At 35.7% G+C, this 20010-nt stretch overlaps 1 protein-coding gene across 1 annotated transcript in view; it reads right to left on the bottom strand.

Moving 5' to 3' along the window:
- The window catches only part of LOC308337872 (ankyrin repeat domain-containing protein 26-like), a 340750-nt gene that overhangs the window by 16840 nt on the left and 303900 nt on the right, over nucleotides 1–20010 (bottom strand). Inside the window, exons 44-50 of the mRNA XM_080831416.1 lie at nucleotides 14135–14302; nucleotides 12214–12247; nucleotides 11726–11867; nucleotides 6245–6458; nucleotides 4393–4576; nucleotides 3527–3661; nucleotides 2035–2187 (exon numbers count right to left, since the gene is read on the bottom strand). Of these exons, the coding sequence (XP_080687542.1) occupies nucleotides 2035–2187; nucleotides 3527–3661; nucleotides 4393–4576; nucleotides 6245–6458; nucleotides 11726–11867; nucleotides 12214–12247; nucleotides 14135–14302 (1030 nt within the window). The remainder of the gene's footprint in view (nucleotides 1–2034; nucleotides 2188–3526; nucleotides 3662–4392; nucleotides 4577–6244; nucleotides 6459–11725; nucleotides 11868–12213; nucleotides 12248–14134; nucleotides 14303–20010) is intronic.

Raw genomic sequence — 20010 nt, forward strand, 5'->3', positions numbered from 1 at the left:
CATCAGGTGTTGGCAAGGATGCGAAGAAAGGGGAACCTCCCTACACTGGTGGGAATGGTGGGAATGGTGGGAATGTCAGCTGGTGCAGCCACTCTGGAAAACAGCATGGAGGTTCCTCAAGAAATTGAAAATAGAGCTACCCTATGACCAGCAACCACACTACTGAGTATTTACCCTAAAGATACCAATGTAGGTATCCAAAGGGGCACATGCATCCAAAGGTTTATAACAGCAATGTCTACAATAGCCAAATGATGGAAAGAACCTAGATGTCCATCAACAGATGAATGGATAAAGAATATGTGGTATATATACACTATGGAATACTATGCAGCCATCAAAAGAAATGAAGTCTTGCCATTTGCAATGATGTGGATGGAACTAAAGGGAGGGTATTATGCTGAGCGAAATAAGTCAATCAGAGAAAGACAAATATGATATGAGCTCTCTGATATGAGCAAGTTGAGAGGCAATGTGGGGGGTTTGGGGAGTAGGGAAGGAAAAAATGAAACAAGATGGGACCAGGGAGGGAGACAAACTCTTAATCTCAGGAAACAAACAGGGTTGCTGGAGGGGAGGGAGGTGCAAGGGATGGGGTGCCTGGGTGATGAACATTGGGGAGGGTATATGCTATGCTGAGTGCTGTGAGTTGTGTAAGACTGATGAGTCACAGACCTGTACCCCTGAAAGAAATAATGCATTATATGTTAATTTAAAAAAAATACTGAGAGATGGTGAAATCAACCCAATTAACTGAGAGGATAAAATGTGATAGCAGGGAAATAAAATGAGATGTCCAGACAACAACTAAATGAACATTCACAGCAGCATTATCAATGGCCAAAAAGTGGAAACAACCCAAAGGTGCATCAAATGATGAATGAACAAGGGTTTTAGCCCACAATGGAGTACTGTTTGATAATAAGGAATGGAGCACTGATATATGCTATGACACAGATGAACCCCAAAAACATTAAGCGAAGGAAGCTAGTCACAAAGGACCACACATTGTGTGATTCCCTATATATGAAATATTCAGAATGGGCAACTCTATAGAGGCAGGAAGTAGACTGGTGGTTGCGCCTGGGGGCAAGGATTACGGGTTTCTTTTCAGGGTTATTAAAATGTTCTAGTTGATGGCAATAATGGTTGCACAACTCTATCAATATACTCAGAAACATTGAACTACACATATTAAATGGGTGAAATGTATGGAATGTGTATTCTATCTCAATAAAGCTTTAAAAAAATCCAATGGCAAGACATAGATAATTTTCTTAATTCTCTCTTTTGGGTGTATATAGCATACATGATTTAAATATTTCTGTGCATTTATTATATATTGAAAAGGAAAAGAAAATGAAGGAAATGCCTAAGTTCAACTGGTTTGTGAAATCACTTTTCTGTACAAGTTACCCTGAAATCAGTACAGATTCTGTATCCATTCAAAAAAGTAAAGATGAAAAATAAGATAATTTTCTGAAACATTCTATTAAACATTATCTTCTGCTTTTACATGGTTTAGCTCATCATGGTAACAGAGATATCATTAAAAAACATTGTTTAGCGCACCTGGGTGGCTCAGTTGGTTAAGCAGCCAACTCAGGATTTTAGCTCAGGTCATGACCTTATGGTCATGGAATCAAGCCGGCATGGGGCTCTTGCTGGGCAGGGGTCTGCTTGAAATTCTCTCCGTCTCCCTCTGCCTTTCCAACCCCCCCACCAGACCACAAATAAATAAATAAGTCTTTAAAAAAAATTATTTAGTAGGGAAAAAGTCCCAATTTCTGTGAGGAATGATGTGTAAGTTTCAACTTTCAAGGGTAACTACTATAAGAAAAAAATGTATAACACAAATAACAGAATGACAGTCAAAGTTTAAGAAATAAATACATTGTGAAGATACTAAAATTGTACTAAATTAATTGTAATGAAAATACAGAAGAAAGTGGTCCATGGAAATAAGCATCCTAAAACACTTCATATTATTTAACCAACTACAGATTAACTTGACATGTTACATTTCATACATACCTGATTCCTACTCTGAGCCAGTTTTTTCTTTAAGTCCTGTACCTCATCTTCTAAATTCATACGACAACGTGATGTCACGTCCAGTGAAGACTCTGACATAGATAGTTTTTTTAGGGTATCGGCCAGTTCTTCTTGAAGTTTTCTCACAACTACCTAATAAGACATTTCTGTTACTGGTTTTATAAATCATCTTACTATTAAATTACGTTAACAATATATAACTTTAACCTATGTACTTGGAAAATTTCACTACAAACGTCAATTCATCTCCTTTTCCTAACATGTACACATTATGGCTGTTTAATGAATTTGGTTAAAGACACAAAAAGATGTTATCCTGCCTAGTCAGTATTATGGTACTTAGATAATTAATTCAGCCCCACTATCCATTCCTTGTGGATGAATTTTCCCAAAGCTTCCCAAGCTACTGAAGTCTCAAAAAGAAATGGCTATATAGGTGGAACTAACTTTGGTAAATTCTACAGTATGAAATGTTTTCCCTCTTTTTTATTAGAGGCTTCAATTAATGTCGGAGTTCCTCACAGGTTCAATCCTCTGCTCAAATCCTTTTAACAGATAACTATCTCAGAACATAAGTGAAGTCATTCTAATGGCCTTCAAGACCCTAGATGACTGGCTTTCACCTCTCTCCCTGACCTCCATTCCTGCTACACAAGAATCCTGCCACCCCTCATTAATCTGAAAATGGAGATGCAATGCCCAATTAATAAATTACAGAGATACAATTCTCTTTGTGTTGGACAAACTTATGCCCAAATGATAGTAATTGAGCTTTGAAATGAGCAAATTATTTGTAAAATTGCTTAAAAAATTATAAATAGCAGTGGGAAGATTAAATCAAATATAGTTTTGCTAAAGCTCATTACAGTCGTCCCAAATTATGATTTAATGAAAAGTAAGGGCCTGCAAAAGATTAAAAGGTCATAAGAATACATGATTTCAGACTAAAAATTCAAATTTATATAAATAAGAATAAAATTATGCCAACCTAAAATGTATAAAAAGCTACCATGTATAGCTTGCATAAATGTATAAATGTATAAAAGTATATATGTATGTATATATACACATATATTTATACTTATAAATATATACTTATACTTATGTATGTATGTATAAGAAGTACTGAGATACTGTAATTTTTATTCAGTTCATTTGGGAAATCTGGAGCTAACTGTCAAGTTAACCCACTTAATTGAATCTCAATTTCAAAATATGCATGCTTTAAAAATCCTCTATGCTTGGAGTGTTGGCTTTTAAAATATATATACATATATACATGGAGAAAATATATATATATACAAACACACATATATATACATATATATGTATACATATATATACACATGGAGAAATATATATATGTATATGTACACACACACACGGAGAAAAAACAATAATTTCAGAAAATAAAATATATATACATACAAATACATACACACGTGTACTTCAAAATAACTAAAGAAAATACCCCAGAACTCATTTTGTTATCCATTTCTATCTCTTTTTGTTTGCAAAGGTGATTGTTTAGAATTCCATCTCGTAATATTCTGGCATCCTGTTTTCGACAAAGTTGTTTCTCAGTATCATACCGTTCTTCCACAACCTAAAGACATATTTTCATTAGAATTTTGGATGACACCATTAAAAAAAAAAGTCAAAAGCTTAAGAGAACTTAAAAAAAAAAGTTCAAAAGAAGTAGCCTTTTTAAATACAAGGATTTTTATCCTACACGAATAACTCAAATTTTAATTTAAATGACAGCTATATTTGTCATAGAGTAAAAATACAGGTAGATACAGTATGTGAAATAAAATTTCTTTACAAAGCATTTAACTAATTCCATCATAGTCTCAAGGTGATTTAGCCTGTACTTTAATACAAAAAATCCAAAACTGGGGTGCCTGGGTAGCTCAGTTGGTTAAGTGTCCTAGTCTTGGTTTCAGCTCAGGTCATGATCTCAAGGTTTTAAGATCAACCCTGAGTCAGGCTCTGCACTCAGAGTTGCTTGAGATTCTTATCCCTCCCTTTCCCTCCCCCTCTACACATTCCCCTACTCATGCTCTCTCTCTAAAAATAAATAAAATCTTAAAAAAAAAAAGCCAACATGCATATTTATCTCAATTTATCCTCCATCCCTTCATTCAGAAAATAGACATAGCGTTTATATGAGAAGCCAAGAATTCCAATAAATTAATGATCTTAGCTATAAATATCATAGTTCCTATTAGTATAAAACTAAATTTTTATCTACTTTATACCTAAGTAATATACATTAAATCAAAGGGTATTATAAATAATAGTGATGGAAATATGAAATTTTTATCAAAGACTTACCTGATTGAAATTATTTCTTACAGTCCTCAGTTCCATATCTAGTGCTCTAAGATTAAGTTCAAGTTCTTGTTTCATTTCAACTTCTTTCTTATACTGCTCTTCTTTTCTTGTTAGTTGCTCCCGAATCTTTTCATATAACATTTCAGCAATTGCTCTGTTCTTGTTTTCTTGTTTTAAAGTAAATCTGCAAATAAATGTGCTTATTTTAAAATTTATTTTGTAAGCAATAAAAAGCTCATGTTATGATCTGCTTCCACATATGCTGTTTTTTTATCCAAATGAAATTTCTACATTCTCAATTTTTTTTTCCTTTCTAGGGCTCGTGTTTTTAATTTCTCACTTCAATCTCTTCCAAAAGATATATATAGTTGAAAAGAAGCAATGAAAAAACATTGTGCTGCTTAGTACTAAGTTTTAGTCAGTAATAACTGTGGGAGACATTGTAGGGAAAGGAATTTTGAAATTATTCAAGAAAGAATGGAAAATTATTGTTTTTTCCACATAGTCCTAATTACTCCTCCATTAGAAGAGATAATTTAGTTACTATTTAAAAAAGAGAAGTTGCTGTTTATAAAAAAGTTATAATTCACTACAAGTAAATTGCTACTTCATGAAACATCACAGGTACAGCCGTGTAAGACAGTATCTGCAGATGCATTTACACAACATACACCTGCAGATTACTGTGATCCAGGACCAGGCTAGGGAGTCGAATATTTGTTGCCCTATAATTTTTATGTTTCTTCTTCTGCAATACTCTCAATTTACCTTATTGATTATTATTCATTTCATGTTTTTAAAGATTTTATTTATTTATTTGATAGAGAGAGCACAAAAAGGTGGAGTAGCAGGCAGAGGGAGAAGGAAAAGCAGGCTCCCCGCTGAGCAAGAAACCCAATGGGGGACTCAATCCCAGCACCCTGGGATCATGACCTGAGCCAAAGGCAGACACGTAACCAACTGAGCCATCCAGGTACCCCTTATCAGTTGTTTTTTTTTTTTATTAACATATAATGTATTATTTGTTTCCCCTACTATCCATTTAATAAATCATTTAAAAACCCCTTTTATAACAACACAGGATCTATATTAAGTAAACAATAAAGAGTAATATGCGCTTGCAGCATAGGCTTTTGAATTAATTTTATCAACATATAAGAGAGATGCTGAAAAAACATAGCAGTAGTCATTTTCCATTTTACTTTTTAGTCACACTAAAATTAGTTTTAAAAAAAACTAATTTTAAAAATGTTTTCTGTCTCGAGAAAAATGGCCATTTTATACCTGTTGATGGGTCCAATTTAAAAATACGATCAAAGAACTTTTTTAAAAATTTTTATACTTTAAGTAAACAATAGTACATTGAAGAATTTATTCCAAGTAACCAGAAATGTATAAACAGATTTATATAAAAAAACATTGCTTACAGCATTAATTAAAGTATAGAAAAATGGGGGTAAAAAAACCCAAAATTCAATTTGTTAAATAATGAGGTTTCCACATGGTGGATTTCTATATGATCATTAAAATTATATTTGGAATATTCATTAAATTATTAAAAGCTGTTAAGAACTTGCTGTATTATTTTGAAGAATCTCATACTTCACAATACTAAAGAAGTTTTCTTCCCTATAAAATCCCAGAAGGTAAGTTAGCAATTTTAAAACTTCTACACATCTGTAGTATAAAAGTAAATAATTCAAGGGTGCCTGGCTGGCTCAACTGATAGAGCATGTGACTCTTGATCTCATGGCTGTGAGTTCAAGCCCCACATATATTGGGCGTGGAGCCTATCTTAAAAAAAAAAAAAAGTAAATAGTTCAAGTATTTCCTTAAAACCAAGATATCATACCTCAAACTGTAGAGTTCTTGCTTCCATTCCACTTTTTGAAGCTCTAACTTCGATATCATTTCTTTTGTTTCTAATAGCTCCTTTTGTAGTTCATTAGCCTTATTTTCCATTTTTTTATTTTCTCTTTTAAGTTGTCCACAGTGATATTTTTTAAGTTCTATTAATCTTTCATATGAAAGAACCGCCTCCTGGATTTTCAATAAACTGACAGGATCTACATCAGAGAAAAAACAAAAACAAATAAAATATATAGGGCACCTGGGTGGCTCAGCTGGTTAAGCACCTAACTCTTAGTTTCAGCTCAGGTCAGACATAATCCCAGAGTCGTTGGATCGAGCCCTGCATCGGGCTCCACTCAGCATGGAGTCTGCTTGAGATTCTTTCCACCCTTCCTCCCTACCCCTCTGTTCTTTCCCACACCCCTAGTCATGCTCACTCTCAAATAAATTAATTAAATATTAAAAAAGAAAAAGAATAAAATATATGAGTACTTTTACATATAAAGGACTGTATACTTTCACATTCATTCATTCATACATTAAACAAATATATATTGAAGGATTTCAATATGAAATATATTACTGGGATGCCTGGGTGTCTCAGTTGGTTAAGCATCTGCCTTCAGCTCAGGTCATGATCTCAGGGTCCTGGGATCAAACTCTCCACTGGGCTCCCTACTCAGTGGGGAGTCTGCTTCTCTCCCTGCCCCTGCCCCTCCCCCCGCTTATGCACTCTGTCTCTCAAATAAATAAAATTTTTTAAAAAGCAAAAGATATTACACTAAGCTCTGCAGATCTCTGGCTTGTATTTAGCTTAAAGTCTAGGGAAGGAGAAAACAATTAGGAATTCAGAGAGTTCCTATAATAAAAGAGTTCTATGATCACATAACATAACTTGATCTACGGTAGGAAGGGAAGATTTCCCTGAGAAAGAGATAACTATTCTGAGAAATGAAGGAGGAGCAGGAAACACGTGAGCAAAGGAGGAAGGAGAGCATTAAAGACAGTCTACAGCATGTGCCAAAGTTCTATTGCAATCTGCTTCTGGCCAAGATGGAGTAACAGGTACTGATTTATCTTCCTACCTGAAAAAAGCCAAACAAAAACAGGTAAAATACACTTTAAAATCACTTTCAAGAAAAAGGAATTCAGGCAATGAAGGACAATGATCCCTGAAAACACAAGAAGTTAGCCTAACACATACTGGAACTCACTGCCTTGGCACAATTTCCAGGCCATGACACAGGTGAAAAAACTGAGATAGACTCCACCAGACTCCCTGAGTTGAGGTGATGAAACTGAGTCCGGTGAAACCAAGACAGATGAGATCAGCGGTCAAAGCACTGGCGAGGAGAAAGCAGAAGAACGAACGAACCCCGGAGAACAGAAGAGTAATAACCAATGCATGCACGTAAGGAAATCTCCTGTGACCAGGGGAAAGATCCATCTGGAAAGAGCAGAGGAAACCCTGCCTGGTGCTCACACGGCACCAGGGGCAGTATCTATCCCCATTAGCCATGCTGGAAAAACTCATAACCCGCAGCACAATGAATAGCGTAAGTAGGTCGTGCCTCAGCAGTGGGGAATTATGAGCTCTAGGCTGAACACTACTCTGGATTCACCTAACAATTCATAAGAGCAGGACGGGAAAGGATCAAACTGTTTGTCACTAACTTAGCTAGAACTCCAAAGAAAGCATAAAAAGGTAAGTGGAGGCATAGAAGCTATTTTTTAAAAACTAAATAGCACTTACAGAGATGTAAATTATATCACACATGAAAAACACACTGGATTTTCCAATAAACACATATGAGACAGCTCAAAATAAAAGACTGAAGTTTGACATCTGAAAACTGTGAGAAGCTAATATACAATTTCCCAAAGAGGCAGAGGAAAGGAACTAGAAAAAAATATTCAAAGAAAAAATGAGGGGGGCACCTGAGTGGATTCGTCAGTGGGCGTCTGCCTTCAGCTCAGGTCATGATCTCATGATCTCATGATCTCAGGGTCCTAGGATCAAGCCCAGTGTTGGACTCCCCAATTAGAGGGGAATCTGCTTCTCCCTCTCCTTCTGCCCCTCCCCCCTGGCTTGTGCTTGCACTCTCTCTCTCTCTCTCTCTCTCTCCTTCTCTCTCTCAAATAAATGAATAAAATCTTTAAAAAAAGAAAAGAAAAAATGGCCAAAACCTTTCTAAACTTAATGAAAACTATAAACCCACAGATCCAGAAGGATCTGGCTAGGAGTGAAGAAAAGAAAGTAAACCTTTATAATTTTCTTAAACGACATATGATGTGTTATAACATTACTAGATGGAGGACTATGATGCTTACGTCATATACTTTAGGCCCTAATCACCAAAATAGCAAAACTAAAGAGTTACAGCTAGTAAGCGAAATACATACATACACATAAACACATAAATAAAACTAAATCATAAAAATTACTTGCTTAATCCAAAAGAAATCAGAAAAAGAAGAGAATGGAATGAAGATCGGAAAGGACAAATTGAAGTCAAACAACATGATGACAGATTCAAATCAACTACATCAATAATCACAGTAAATGAAAATGGTCTAAAAGTCTCAATGAAAAGGCAGGCTGTCAAAATGGATAAAAAAGGAAGACCCAGCTATCTGCCACCTATAAAAAAAAATGCACTTTAAATGTAAAAACTACAAATGTGTTAAGAGGCCAGAAATATGATAGACCACACTAACACTTGACAAAAGAAGGCTGAGCCTGAGCGGTTACATTAATACCAGACAAAATCGATTTCAAAGCAAAAACATTAGCAGCAATAAATAAGTTCATTTAATAATGATAAAAGGGTCAACTAAAGGAAGCATAATAAACCTAAATGTTTATGCATCTATTAATAGGTTCAAAATACATAAAGTAAAAATTGACAGAACTTCAGAGAAACAAGCAAATTCACAATTATAGTCTGAGAGTTCAGTAGGCAGAAAATCAGCAAGGACATCGTAGACTTGAACACTACCGTTCTTCTCAAGCATCCGTGGAACACTTACCAAAAGAGACTATATTCTGGGTCATAAAATAAATTCTAATAAAAGGAGTAAGTCAAAAGAACTGAAGTCATAAGAGTGTGTTTTGTGACCACAAAGAGATCAAATTAGAAATCAAGAATAAAAATATCTCTGGAGAATACTCAAATATTTGCAAACTAATTAACGCCCATCTAAATAAACCCTGGGTCAGAGCGCCTGGGTGGCTCAGTTGGTTAAGTGTCTGCCTTCGGCTCAGGTCATGATCTCAGGGTCCTGGGATCAAGCCCCACACTGGGCTCCCTGCTTAGAGGGGAGTCTGCTCTAAGAGTCGCTCGCTCTCGCTCTCTCTCTCTCACTCTCTATCTCTCTCTCTCAAATAAATAAAATCTTTAAATAACCCCTGGGTCAAAGAAGTAAGGAAAAAAGAAATTAGAAAATATTCTGAACTGAATGGGAATGAACATATAACACCTAAGAATTTCTGGAATCCTGCAGTAGCAGCACTCACATGAACATTTATAGCACTGAATGTATATACTAAAAAAGAAGAAAAGTCTCAAACTGATGACCTTTGGCTCCACCTGAAGAAATTAGTAAAATAGTAGTTAAAAAAAGTTTGATAAACTTTGGTTATGTAGAAAAATCTGACAGAATTTTTTAAAAAGCTACTAAAACTAATAAGTAAACTTACCAAGTTCAAGAATGAACCTAGATCCATACCCTGTATCATAAATAAAAAAGAACTCAAAATGGGAGTGCCTGCATGGCTCAGTCAGTTAAGTGGCTGCCTTTGGCTCAGGTCATGATCTCGGGTCCTGGGACTGAGTCCTGTGTCCAGCTCTCTGCTCAGCAGGGAGCCTGCTTCTCTCTCTCCCTCAGCCTGCCATTCCCCCTGCTCACGCTCTCCCTCTCTGTCAAATAAATAAATAAACAAATAAAATCTTAAAAAAAAAAAAAAGACACAAACTGGATCTCATGGATCACGGATCTAAATGTAAGACCTAAAACTATAAAACTTTGTTATTCAACTGCAAAACTTCTAAAAGAAAGCGTGAGAGAAAACCTCTGACCTTGTGCTAGGCATAGATTTCTCAGATAGGAATACCAAAAGCAAAAATCTATAAAAGAACAAAGGTATAAACTGGACTTCATCAAAAAGAAAAACTGCTCTTCAAAAGATACTGCTGAGAGAATGAAAAGTCACAGACTGGGAGAAAATCTTTGCAAAAAAAAATACAGGTGATAAAGGAACTATATCTAGAATATACAAAGAATTCTCTAAACTCAACAGGTAAGAAAACCTAATTTTTTTAAAGGTTTTATTTATTTGTTTGACAGACAGAGATCACAAGTAGGCAGAGAGGCAGGCAGAGAGAGAGGAGGAAGCAGGTTCCCCGCTGAGCAGAGAGCCCGATATCGGGGCTCGATCCCAGGACCCTGGTATCATGACCTGAGCCGAAGGCAGAGGGTTTAACCCACTGAGCCACCCAGGTGCCCCAAGAAAATCTAATTTTTAAAATGACAAAGGATTTGGACAGTTCAAAGAAGATATACAGATGGCAAAGAAGCCCACGAAGATATGCTCAACATTATAAGTTATTAGGGAAATGTATATTAAAACCATAATGATACATATACTACAGACCCATCGGAACATCTAAGACTTAAAAAACTGACAATACTAAGTGTTCATGAATATATAGGGAGAAATCAGAACTCTTACACATTGCTAGTGGGAATTGGAAATGGTGCAACTACTTTAGAAAACCATTCGGCAGTTTCATAATGAGGGAATACAAAGAGACACGAGACTTAAGGGTTATTACCTGCCTGAATTACAGTTAAGGTTTCATATGCATATACATATGTCAAAACTATCAAATTATACACTTCATAATGTGCAGTTGCCCTAACTTAAGCTGTTGAGGGGAAAAAAACCTCTATTATAAGAAAAAATATCTAAAACAGTGGCTGAGACACGGACAGAAGAATATGAAACAATCCAAGATGAAGCTGAGAACTGTGGTTTTTCACCCCAGAACGATGAGACGTAATAACTAAGCTTTAAGCAAGGGGGTCACGTGATGAAATATAAATTTTTAAAAATATATGGTGACTATGGTTGCAGTGTAGACCAAGATTCTGGGAAGTGGAATGCCAGGGAAAACAGTCCTGGGTCGTTTCAGTATTCTAGGACAAATGTAGTGGTAACCTGACCTGACCTTGGGTGAAGGCACAGAAGAGGAGAGTTAACACACATCAGGTGTGCCATTCCTATGACGAAAAACATAGTGGAAATTACAGCTCTTTGGCTAAGAGTATTCAACATTTCTCTATTTTCATATAAAACGTATTTCTGAGATGAGTAGCTCTATAACACATCAGTGTTGTATGGTACAGCACTAGACAAGAAGTGCACATATTACTATAGGAATGTACATACAAAGGCTTCATATTTACACAAGGGTCTTACCTTTACAATCCATGCCATGTTGTTCAATTAGCGACATGCAAATCATATAATTAGAGCAAGGCATGCGGAAACCCTCCGAAATTGTTTCAGATGACAGAGTTAAGTCATCAAAGTCATCCATAGAATCAATTTGCTTTTTAACCTACAAATAAATAATACTACTTCAAAATGTCCCCTAAATGTTGATAAAATATACTAAGTGTAGAGAGATGATAAATACCCGTATCTTTTTACAAGAGTAAAAAAAAGGTACTTTCGAAAGGACTGATTTTTATCAAAATGACCTTTATCAATAACTAGTGTTTCTGAACAACTTTTTCAACGTATATGTCTGTACAACAAAGGCAGATTTTCTCTTTATTCACTATGCCTTTCCTAAAGTAATTTTTTATCATGGAATAATATTTCTGATAAACATTATTTATCAAAATAACGTAATAAAATAAAAATTTAAAAATAAATGAAAAAAATTATATGTATATATTTACCTTTTCCTTGTCACTAGATGTTTCCTTTGCAGATCTAAAAAAAAATCAATTCTTTTCAGGCAAACATTAAATACTTAACATACAAAGAATATCTAAATCATATCTAAACTATATTATGAATCATGTTAACAAAGCATTAAATTTAGATCAAACTGACAAAAAGCAAAGGAAAATCATAACGTTACTTGCATTATTTGACATGAAGAAACATACCACATTTTTTGTCATCATTTTCAATAAAAACAAGCTTTTACTGGTTCTAAAAACTATTCGGAAAGTGCAAGTTAAGTTCTTATATGAAAGAAACCCTTTTTTGATAATCATGATATTAGTGTTTTGAGGATCTACTGTGTAAACACTATGCATTATTATGAAAACTTCACATGTTTTAAGGGTATTTTAAGCCTCACAACAATCTTATAAACGTAGGTAATTATATTGGGTATTTTACACAGGAAGAAAATGAGGCACAGAAAAAAGTAACTTCCCAAAGCTGGTACAGGTGGTCAGGAGTAGACCCAGAATTCAAATCCAGGAAATGTGCCTTCAAAACACGTGTTTTACAGTATATGGTGAAAGTAATATTTAAGTGTTTTTAAGTAATCTGATAGCAAATGAATCTATGCGTATTCCATTTTTAGCTATAATTGTAAATAATAATTCATGAATCTTAACCATTTTTTTAAATAAAAAACTTCATATGTAGGCAATATTGAAAATCTACTTTCAAACAACTCAAGATTTGCTTCTTCTAAATAAGTTGATCAATGCGCATTCATTTATTCATTCAACTGTTTATTCACAAACAGACACTTATTGAGTATACTATGTAGGTGTCAATGACACTGTTGGTACAGGAATCTTCAGCTTTGTAATTTAGAACTTTATAAACCAAAAGTAATAATCTATGATAGATTGATAGTTTTTTTTTCAATTATAAATAAAATCTTTCCCCTTCCCCCAGAATCTAAACAAATATTAAGTAAATATAACCAGATAATTCAAAGTCCCTAATAAAACCATAGCTATTCATGATACTGTCAAAGGCACTGAATATCTGAAATTATCAAGGAATGGGGATGCCTGGGTGGCCCAGTGGGTTAAAGCCTCTGCCTTCAGCTCAGATCATGACCCCAGGGTCCAGGATCAAGCCCCACAACGGGCTCTCTGCTCAGCAGGGAGCCTGCTTCCCTTCGTCTCTCTCTCTGCCTGCCTCTCTGCCTACTTGTGATCTCTGTTTGTCAAATAAATAAATAAAATCTAAAAAAATTATCAAGGAATGATTAGTTCTATTCAGAATGGCCTAAGGTTTGTATATTTACTATTATATGTATAGTTTTAAGTGAATGAATGATAGTATCTGCATATTCAATTATATGAGAATACTCCACGGTGGAACCAATTCTGAATAAACAATTTCTTGACACAAAACTACATGAATAGGAGTACTAAGGACAATTACTATATCATCTTTAAAAGAATGTAATACAATCAATAAGCTTTCTAACATTTGGAAATGTGAAAAAAATTAAATAAAATAGCCATGCCTATCTCCATTGGATCATTTCTGGGAGCATACAAAGGTATTCTAAAAGCTCCCATCTTAAAATTAAAAAATAAAGAAAATTCTTTTGAACTCCACATTCTTTTTCATATCATCCATTTCTCTATTACCTTTCCCTGTAAAAATTCTTTAAGGAGTTCTTTATACTTATTCATTACAGTCCAGCTTCCATGGTGACTGTTGAAACTGCTCCTTGTCAAAGTCACTTGTCCTCATCTTAACCTTTCAAGCAGTGTGTCTGATATACTTGAGTATTTCTTGTCTTCACTTGTACCTACGCTACAGCATTTCATTTCCATAAAAAGTAATCACTGTTAAAATTCCTTCAGAAGGAAATAAAGAATTTGTAGATTTTACCTTCCTTCATCCTGATCCATTCCACTTGAAGTGTTGTCATCATTCATTTGTAGAGGATGAGAAGTTAGAGAAGGGGCTTTCTCAAACCTTGATGTAATCACAGATTCTTTTGATGTTTGTTTTTCTTTATCCCCTTTCCTTACTTCCTTTATATCCAAAGCAGGAGCACTATTTTTCAAAAAAATCCATTTAAAACATCCATTAAAAAGCTAATGTTTTCGGGAACCTGGGTGGCTCAGTTGGTTAAGCCACTTCCTTTGGCTCAGTGGTCTTCTCCCTTCTCATGCTCTTTCTTACTCTCTATCCCTCTCTCTCAAATAAATACTCGACCATTCTCTTATACCATACACAAAGATAAACTCGAAATGGATAAAAGACCTCAATGTGAGGCAGGAATCTATCAAAATCCTAGAGGAGAATATAGGCAGTAACCTCTTCGACATCGGCCACAGCAACTTCTTTCAAGACATGTCTCCAAAGGCAAGGGAAACAAAAGTGAAAATGAACTTTTTGGGACTTCCTCAAGATAAAAAGCTTCTGCACAGCAAAGGAAACAGTCAACAAAACAAAGAGACAACCCATGGAATGGGAGAAGATATTCGCAAATGACACTACAGACAAAAGGCTGATATCCAAGATCTATAAAGAACTCCTCAAACTTAACACACACAAAACAGAAAATCACATCAAAAAATGGGCAGAGACATGAACAGACACTTCTCCAAAGAAGACATACAAATGGCTAATGGACACATGAAAAAATGTTCATCTTCGGTAGCCATCAGGGAGATTCAAACCAAAACCACATTGAGATACCACCTTATACCAGTTAGAATGGCCAAAATCAACAAGACAGTAAACAACAAGTGTTGGAGAAGATGTGGAGAAAGGGCAACTCTCTTACACTGTTGGTGGGAATGCAAGTTGGTGCAGCCACTTTGGAGAACAGTGTGGAGATTCCTCAAGAAATTAAAAATAGAGCTTCCCTCTGACCCTGCAATTGCACTACTGGGTATTTACCACAAAGATACAGATGTAGTGAAAAGAAGGGCCATCTGTACCCCAATGTTCATAGCAGCAACGGCCACAATCCCCAAACTGTGGAAAGAGCCAAGATGCCCTTCAACAGACGAATGGATAAAGAAGATATGGTCCATATATACAACGGAATATTATGCCTCCATCAGAAAGGGTGAATACCCAACTTTTGTATCAACATGGACGGGACTGGAGGAGATTATGCTGAGTGAAATAAGTCAAGCAGAGAGAGTCAATTATCATATGGTTTCACTTACTTGTGGAGCAAGTAATAACATGGAGCACATTGGGAGATGGAGAGGAAAAGTGAGTTGGAGGAAATCGGAGGGGGAGACAAACCACGAGAGTGGTGGACTCTGAGAAACAAACTGAGGGTTTTGGAGGGGTGGGGGTGGGGGGTTGGTTGAGCCTGGTGGTGGGTATTAAGGAGGGCACATATTGCATGGAGCACTGGGTGTGGTCCATAAACAATGAATATTGGAGCACTGGGAAAAAATTAAATTTAATTTAAAAAAATCTTTTAAAAAATTTTTTTAAAGATTTAAAAAGCCAATGTTTTCTAATAATTTCACTGGTCAAGAATTTAAAAAAAAACAATTTTTTGTAAAATGCGGCTACCCATTTCAATTCATTTATTAGTTCACAGAACAGTTATGAAGTCCAACCATATATAAGCAAATACACATCCCTTGCTTCAAAGACTGATCAATATACAACTACAATACAATGTCTTTGTGGTGACAAAGCAGCTGTGGACCTCTTTGTAGGAGCTGTGGAACCAAGCACCATAAACCAAGGGACGTAGGAAAACTCTTGCCTACCCATGCATCAGATAACAGGCACACTCACTACAGTCCCAGCTATGGACCCAGCAATAGCCCATAGACTGGCTCCAGCCCCTTCCTCTCAACCACATCTGGGAGCCCCTGGAAAACACTTAGATAATCACCCATTGACAAAAGAGCTTTTTTAGAAAAACTAGATTTCCTACAGTAAAGTTCCAGCACACCACCAGAGCAAAAACAAAACAAAACAAAACAAAATCAGGTTTGGATACACTGGAAAGGTAGTCATTAAAGACTACTTCAAATGCAAAGACAGCAATGTAAAACTTCAAAGAATATAAAAAGTCAAGGAAATATGATACCACAAAATGATCACAATAATCTTCCAGTAATTGATTTCAAACACATGAAGATCAGTAGTTTATCCAAAAAAGAATTCAAAATAGCAGTTTTAAGTAAACTCAGTGAGCTACAAGAAAACACAAAAAGCCAATTCAGGGGTGTCTGGGTGGCTCAGTCTGTTAAGCACCTGACCTTTGATTTTGTTTCATGATCGCAAGGTCATGAGATCCAGCCCAGCATCAGCCTTATGCTCAGTGTGGAGTCTGCATGTGGCTCCCCCTCTGCTACTTGCCCGGCTCACACACATGCTCTCTCTAAAATAAATAAATAAACAAATAAAATCTTAAAAAACAAAACAAAACCAAAAAAACAGTTCAATAAAATGAGAAAAATACTAGATGAACAAAATGAGAAGTTTAATAAAGAGTTGGAAGGGCACCTGAGTGGCTCAATGGGCTGAGCCTCTGCCTTCAGCTCAGGTCATGATCTCAGGGTCCTGGGATTGAGCCCCACATCGGGCTGTCTGCTCAGTAGGGAGCCTGCTTCCCCCTCTCTTCAGCCTGCCATTCTGCCTACTTGTGATCCCTCTCTCTGTGTCAAATAAATAAAAGCTTAAAAAAAATGCTGAGAGAAAAGAACTGCCAACCAAGAATACTTTATTGAGCAAAATTATCCTATAGAAATCAATCAAATCAAATCAGTAAGTTTGATACACATTAACAGAATGGGAAAAAAATTACATGATCATCTCAATATGTGCAGAAAAAGCATTTGACAAAATTCAACATCTTTTCATGATAAACACTCTCAATAAAGTGGGTACCAAAGTATCATACCTGAACATAACTAAGACCACATATGAAAAACCCACAGCTAACATCATACTCAGTGGCAAAACACTGAAAGTTTTTCCTCTAAGTTCAAGAATAAGACAAAGGCGCCCACCTTACCACTCGTATTAAACATCAGACTAGATAAAGAAATGAAAGGCATCCAGATCAGAAAAGAAGAAATCAAACTGTCTTTGTCTGCAGAGGATATGATCTTACATATAGAAAATGCTGAAGACACCACCAAAAAGCTGTTAGAACTAGCAAAGATGAAGGATACAATATCCACATATACAAATCCGTTACATTTCTATACATTAACCAAAAAAATCTGAAAAAGAAATTTAAAAATACCATTCACAAAAGCATCAAAAAGAACAAAATACTTAGGAATAAACTTAACCAAGGAGGTGAAAGATATGTACACTAAAATCTATGAGACTTTGATAAAAGAAACATCAGACACACAAATAGGAAGATATCTCATTATTCATGGATTAGGAAAATCAACATTAAATATCCACGTGACTCAAAGCCATCTGTAGATTCAATGCAATCCTTGTCAAAATTCCAGTGACATTTTTCAGAGAAATAGGAAAAAGAATACTTAAATTTATATAGAACAAAAAACACCCCAAATAAGCAAATCAGTCCAGGAAAGAACAAAGCTGGAAGCATCACACTTCCTGTTTTCGAACTGTTACAAAGGTACAATAATCAAAATAGGATGACCATTCATAAAAACAAAACAAAAAAAAAAAAACACAAAACGCAAAGAAACAGAATCAAGAACCGGACAATAAACCCATGGATATAGTCAACTAAAATTTGATAAGGGAGCTGAGCACACTCAAGGAAGAAAAGATAATCTCTTCAATAAATGATCCTGAGAAAACTGGATATTCACATGCAGAGAATGAAACCGGACCCCTAACTTACACCACTCACAAAAATTAACCCAAACTGGATTAAAGACTTAAATATATAACCTTAAACCATAAAACTCCTACAAGAAAACGGGGGAAAGCTCCCTGACATTGATGTTGGCAATGATTTTGGATGTGACATCAAAAGTACAAGCAACAAAAGCAGAATCGGTGGAACAAGCAATGTTTCTGCACGGCAAAAGAAACGAGCAACACTCTAGTTCCATTTACGTTGAATATATAGGGGAAGGAAAGGAAAAAATAAGATAAAAACAGAGATGGAAGCAAACCATAAGGGACTCTTAACTAGAGGAAACAAACAGGGTTGCTGGAGGGGAGGTGACGGGAAGATGGTCTAACTGTGCGGTGGGCATTAGGGAGGGCACTTGTGATGAGCACTGGGTGTTACATGCAGGTGATGAATCACTAAAGTCTACCCCTGAAACTAGTAATACAATATATGTTAACTAAGTTGAATTTATCTAAAAAACAAAGCAAATGAAAAAGCAACCTACACAATGGATGAAAATATGTGCAAACCACACTATCTGAAAAAAGGTTAATATGTAAAGTATATAAGAAATTCATAAAATTCAACAGCAAAAAACCAAATACAATTAAAAACTGGGCAAGGCATCTTAATAGACAGCTCTCCTCAGAAGATATTCAAATGGCCAACAGGACCAAAAAATGGGCTCGACATCACTATTCATCAGGGAAATGCAGATCAAAACCATAATGATATATCGATCACCTCACACCTAATAAAATGGCTTACAACAAAAAGGGAAGAGATACCACTGGCAAAGATGTACAGAAAAGGGAATCCTTACACACTGTCACAGGACTGTAAACTGGTACAGCCACTATGCAAAACAGTGTGGAGGTTCCTCAAGAAACTAAAAATAGAACTATCAGAATATCCAGTAATCCTATTTCTGGGAACATTCTGACAGAAATGAATCAGTATCTCAAAGAGGTACCTGCGCCTCTATGTTTACTGCAGCATTATTTACAACAGCCAAGACATGGAAACAACCTACATGCCCATCAGGGGATCCACGGATTTAAAAATGTGGTGTATATATATATAGGAGAAGGGAGTTGAGGGAAATTGGAAGGGGAGGTGAACCATGAGAGACTATGGACTCTGAAAAACAACCTGAGGGTTTTAAAGGGGCGGAGGGGGGGGTGTGAGGTTGGGGGAACCAGGTGGTGGGTATTAGGGAGGGCACAGATTGCATGGAGCACTGGGTGTGGTGAAAAAACAATGAATACTGTTACGCTGAAAATAAATAAAAAATTTAATTAAAAAAATGTGGTATATATTTACAATGGAATATTTTTAGCCACAAAAAAAAGAGGGAAACCCTGCCATCTGCGACAGCATGAATGAACCTTGAGGGAATTAAGCTAAGTGAAGGAAGTCATCCAAAAAGACAAATACTCTATAATCTTACACACGGAATCTTGAAAAAAACACATTTATAGACTTGTGGTTGCCAGGGGTAGGAGGCTGAGGGAAATGGATAGATATTGGCTAAAGGGTACAAACTTCCCATTACAAGATTAGTAAGATCTGAGGGTCTAATGTACAGAATGGTGATTACAGTTAATAATACTGTTACATATTTGAAAGTTACTAAAAGAGTTGCTAAAAAAGAAATGATAATTATGCGAGGTGATAGAGTTATTAACACTATTATCATTTGACAATATAAAAGAGTATTAAAGTAATACAGGTATACCTTACACCTACACAGTTATCTGTCAATTATACCTCAAAAAATCTGGACAAAATTCAACAATACTCACATGTCAAAAATAGCAATAATCTGATTAATTTTGTTTGAAAATAAAATTATTTGAGGGTGCCTGGATGGCTCAGTTGGATAAGGTCTGCCTTCAGCTCAGGTCATGATCTCCAGGTCCTGGGATCGAACCCCAAATCAGGC

Source organism: Martes martes, assembly GCF_963455335.1.
Source record: "Martes martes genome assembly, contig: scaffold_65, whole genome shotgun sequence".
Classification (NCBI taxonomy): Eukaryota; Metazoa; Chordata; class Mammalia; order Carnivora; family Mustelidae; genus Martes; species Martes martes.